Genomic DNA, 4,437 nt, shown 5'->3' with positions numbered 1-4,437 from the left:
CCGTGAATCCGTGAAAAAGTCCCCTCTCTGGATGACGCATCGCCAACGCCGAGAACTTAGACAGCTGCGTTGCACAAGTTTTCCGCCTTTGCCTTTCAAGGAACGTTGGTCGCTGAATAGTAAGAATCAATCCTAGGTGGGAATCCTAGACATAATTCTCGGTCCTGATAATCGATCAGCGAATTAGTGAATACTTAACTGAAAGTAAATTAATTCGTATCAGCTGCGCAAACAATGGCGCTTACATGATTGCCCGCGTACTCAAGGTCACTCAGCTCATGGATGTGGCTGGCGAGGCCCCTTTTCCTGGAAATTCACCTGATACCCATGTGGCTCATGGTACGTATTTTTCATAATGCTTTTCTTTTCGTATTTCGTCGCACATGACGTCAATTTGTGCTTGTTTGCTCCTCCTGCTGTAGGCTCTCCCGACTCACCCGCTAACCTAATGGATGCGTCGGCGATCCATGTCACTTTAGAGCCCGACCGCTCCCCTGAATGCGACGAACAGTCAACTGCATTCTGTGACCCGGTAGACACACAGGATACTCGTGAAGAGCCCAACGAATGCATTTCGCCGTCGCACGAGCCGGTTGATTATGAAGCGGGGAAGAAATCAGAGTGTGATCGGACCAACGATAACGACGAGTTTGAGCAGGAGAATGACGAAAAACGCTTATCAGCAACATATCACGATTCTTCAGGGAACGCGGATTCTGAGACCTGTGAATTTGAAAACAAGAGCCTGAGCCACTCTAGAGAGAAAAATACTTGCTCATCAATCGACGATGTTGATCCTTTCGAAGAAACGGTGAGGCCAATTGAAACCCACACCCAACGAAAGGTTGAAATTTCCCCCATTGAATGGGATCGAGTTTCGGACGATGATAGCGAGAACAGAGACGAGCTGCATGTTGATGCACCTGGTGACGAATTTTATAATGAGGAAGAGGACAATGGTGGTGCCATTCCCAACGATAAGGTATCAGCATCGCAAGGCGAACAAACTGGAAAAGGGAAAGAACAGCGATCACCCCCAAAATATAGACATATGTTTAAGTCAGCGAGATATTTCATGATCAAGAGTAACAACTATGAGAACGTGGAAATCGCAAAAACTCGTAATGTGTGGTCGACGACGAAAGGTAACGAAACGCGGCTGAATAAGGCGTTTTTCGATTGTCCAAATGTTTTTTTGATATTCTCTGTGCGTGAGAGTGGGAAATTCCAAGGTTTTGCGCAGATAATTGCATCATCGGATCCGCGAATAAAAGTAAACTGGGTTTTGCCCCCGCGAATGGATATCAATCTCCTGAGCAACCCATTCCGTATCAAATGGATTTCCAAGTAGGTTTCCATTTCCACTCTCTTACCTTTAGGCGCGACCTTCCTTTTTCCAAAGTCAATCACTTGACAAACCCATGGAACGAGAACAAGCCGGTAAAAATAGGAAGAGATGGACAGGTACACAGTCAATTCTTTGTTGTTTTATTTTTCAGGAAATTGAAGGTGTTTGTGGCGAGGCTCTCTGTCGTTTGCTTCTGGAAGACATAACTGAAAGCAGCATCAAACCGGACAATCCACCAGCACGGCGCAATCCTTTCGACCGTCTGGGGCGGACCATATCACACGGAGGTCAGGGAAATTACAGTAACTCTCGTCAGATTGGATCTCCTGGACATGGTTCTACTGGGCTCTTGGGGGATGCTGCCGGGTTTAACCGGTACGCTTCAAACGACAGACGTAACAGATTGAATACATCCACCGTTTCATCTCTGCTTGGAACAGACGCCAGCCGTCTTCTTGGGTCACCTTCACTGATGCAAGTCAACGCAGCTGCTGCAGCTATGGCTGCCGCAGCGGCGATGGCTGCAATAAAATCTTCAAATGGTTCAAACATTGTCACCCTTGGAAGGGCTGGAGCATCCAACGTCGGTTCTACTCTGGGCGCTGCACGTTTACCGCAACCGTTTCCGACTATCTCTGGGTTGTTTCCTCACGTTCCACTGCCTGCTAACTTGGCGCGTATGGTAGCAGGTGATACGAGCACTCAAGCAACCTGTCTCCTTCCGACTGCCCCACAGACCCGCTTGCAGGCACCCGTTCCTGGCTTTCCACCGAATCTGCAAGCCAACTTTACTGACCGTTCCAATTCCGAAGCTTCTGTCACCCTTGGTGGCTCTAGTATACGGAGTCTCAATGTCAAGTCTAGTAAACGCAGAAGCCGATCTCGCTCCAGCAGTCGTAGTGGTGATAGCTTTCCTGGGGAGAAAACGAGGAAGCGTCGTCATATGGAGGATGAATTTCCCCATACCCCCCCATCAGGTTCCAACCAACGCCAAATTCGTTCACCGAGGTTAGGTATTATTGAACAAGCAGCTGAACGGTCAGCATTATCCTGTTCTTTCGTATATAAATCCGTTTGTCTCGTTACACATTTAGTTCCTGTTCGCTGAATCCCCCAACACCCCATATGAACACAGGCAACTTCACCATATCTGAGTTGCTGAATGCAACTTCACCTATCCTACTGAACTGTTGACTCTACTGATAAACGCTTATGAACTGCTGGTGTCGGTAACGTTTTCCAAAGTGATTTAGTGCAATCGTTTTCGTCGATGGATTATTTTTGTTAAGTCCAAACCTTAGTATAACGACTTGGTCCATTGATAGCGTTCATCCTGGTTTCCACGTCTACCTGACTCATCTTTGTACTGTGATGTTTTCATTTATCCGTTCGATGCATAGCACTGGACCCTTAACGCATTTAGTTTCAGCTGTTCAGGAGGAACCAGGTAAACTGTTTTATCATATGATTGCCTTGTGTTCGCCCATTAATATCCTCTTCATTCCCGTCCTGACCGCGTGTCGCACTTTTGCGAACGTTCTATCTAGGCAACGCAGGGACGAGGCAAGACGACGCGATTACGATAGTAAGTCCCTTTTTCTATCGTTAACGTTCAGTCCAAGGTCCTCCAAACTTTTTCTTCCCATCTCCTCTTTGAATATGCACACATCCAATTGACTTAAACCCTTAGTATAGTGAATGAATTTGGACTGGCAGCATATTCGTCAAATCGCACGACAAATGATGACACTTAGCAGCTCATCGGTCATCTTTTTGATGCCATGCTAAAGCCGCCGTTACCACGTGGTGGCATTTCCGTGGGAACTAAACGATGTTCCCTAAAATTTACAATCGGTCCTGGATAAGGGTGAAAGAATCCTGACAAATGCCACTGTCCCCCTAAGGAGCGATACCTCGTAACAGCTAGGCGTTGTTTAGATTGTTTTCTGCGGTTTGAATTATTTGATTCCACTTGCAAATCGGTCATTCGGTGGAGTTCTCGATGTTCAATACCTATTACGCGGGGTAACAGCACTAACGCACCACGGTGGGCTCAAGCGTGGAAGATCAGCAGAGCTAGCGACAGTCGCACTGTTCATCGTAGTCATCCTATCCCTGTCCAGATACAATTTGTTTTGTGTTTGTTGCTCTTATCTGTCATATCGGAATAACTGCTATGGACAGGTTTCGTTACCGGGACTGACGGTCACGAACTCAAGTGCCTTAGAGCTACTGCACACTTCACCCAACCTCAGTAAGTTAAGTGTTTTGGTTGTTACTAGAGAGAACCCATTTGGTGGTATTCGTCTTGTGTAAACGAAAGCACGGGTCCATTGACTTCTCAACTAGGTCGCCGTCATTGTTGCCGAACGGGTCTGGAAAGGCATGTCATCGTTCGTTTGGACAGATTCACTGTCATGTTTGTGGATGGCAGTGGCATATCTCACTGACTGCGAATATACCTGTTTGTTACTCAGAACTCGTCAGGGAGGAATAATTCCGTGTCATTAACTTCACTCCGGGATGTGTAGCCGTCGCGCTTCAGCGCTGAGCTACCATGCCATCCGATGGAAGCACGGGAGCTGAGATAATGCTAGGTTGGCCACGCCTGGACGGTAGCAGAGTTTAAGTCCGAACCAAGGGCCTTCTGGTCGGTAAGTTCGCGCCTTAGTCACTGGGCTATCTCGAGCTCAAGTCATCCCAGGTGTACCCTGAATGATATCTGTGTTTCATATTCAGTCTAAGGTAGATTTGATGAAGTCCCTGTTTAAGAACAGCGATTTGCCAAGATGGCTCAGTAGGTAGAGCGCGAATTTACTGACCGGAAAATCCGTGGTTCGAACCCAACCCTTGCATCTCGGTTGCTCCTTCTAAACTTGTGCTTCCCGGCAGTATCTCAGCCCTCGTGCTTCTTACGGGTGGCATGGCAGCTAACCACCGAAAGGATGCTACAGCTGAACTATTATTCTTATTTAATGTATATTCAATTGCACATTGATATTCGAGGGTCCTGTCCAGCTGATGAGTGTAGTAGTAGGTCGCTGGCGAGATTTAACGATCATCATCATCAAAGACAGCAAAATCAGTGT

At 47.1% G+C, this 4,437-nt stretch overlaps 1 protein-coding gene across 1 annotated transcript in view; it reads left to right on the top strand.

The window, feature by feature from the left end:
• The window catches only part of T265_04383 (hypothetical protein), a gene marked incomplete at both ends in the record, with an annotated part of 5,006 nt that extends 2,550 nt beyond the window's left edge, over positions 1–2,456 (top strand). The window contains 3 exons of the mRNA XM_009169122.1: positions 423–1,347; positions 1,380–1,464; positions 1,500–2,456. Coding sequence (XP_009167386.1) covers positions 423–1,347; positions 1,380–1,464; positions 1,500–2,456 — 1,967 coding nt within the window. The remainder of the gene's footprint in view (positions 1–422; positions 1,348–1,379; positions 1,465–1,499) is intronic.
• Between the last annotated feature and the right edge of the window lie 1,981 nt (positions 2,457–4,437).

This window comes from Opisthorchis viverrini (assembly GCF_000715545.1).
Source record: "Opisthorchis viverrini unplaced genomic scaffold opera_v5_72, whole genome shotgun sequence".
Lineage (NCBI taxonomy): Eukaryota > Metazoa > Platyhelminthes > Trematoda > Opisthorchiida > Opisthorchiidae > Opisthorchis > Opisthorchis viverrini.
The sequence above is the reverse complement of the archived record's forward strand: the minus strand, read 5'-3'. Positions and strand labels throughout refer to the sequence as shown.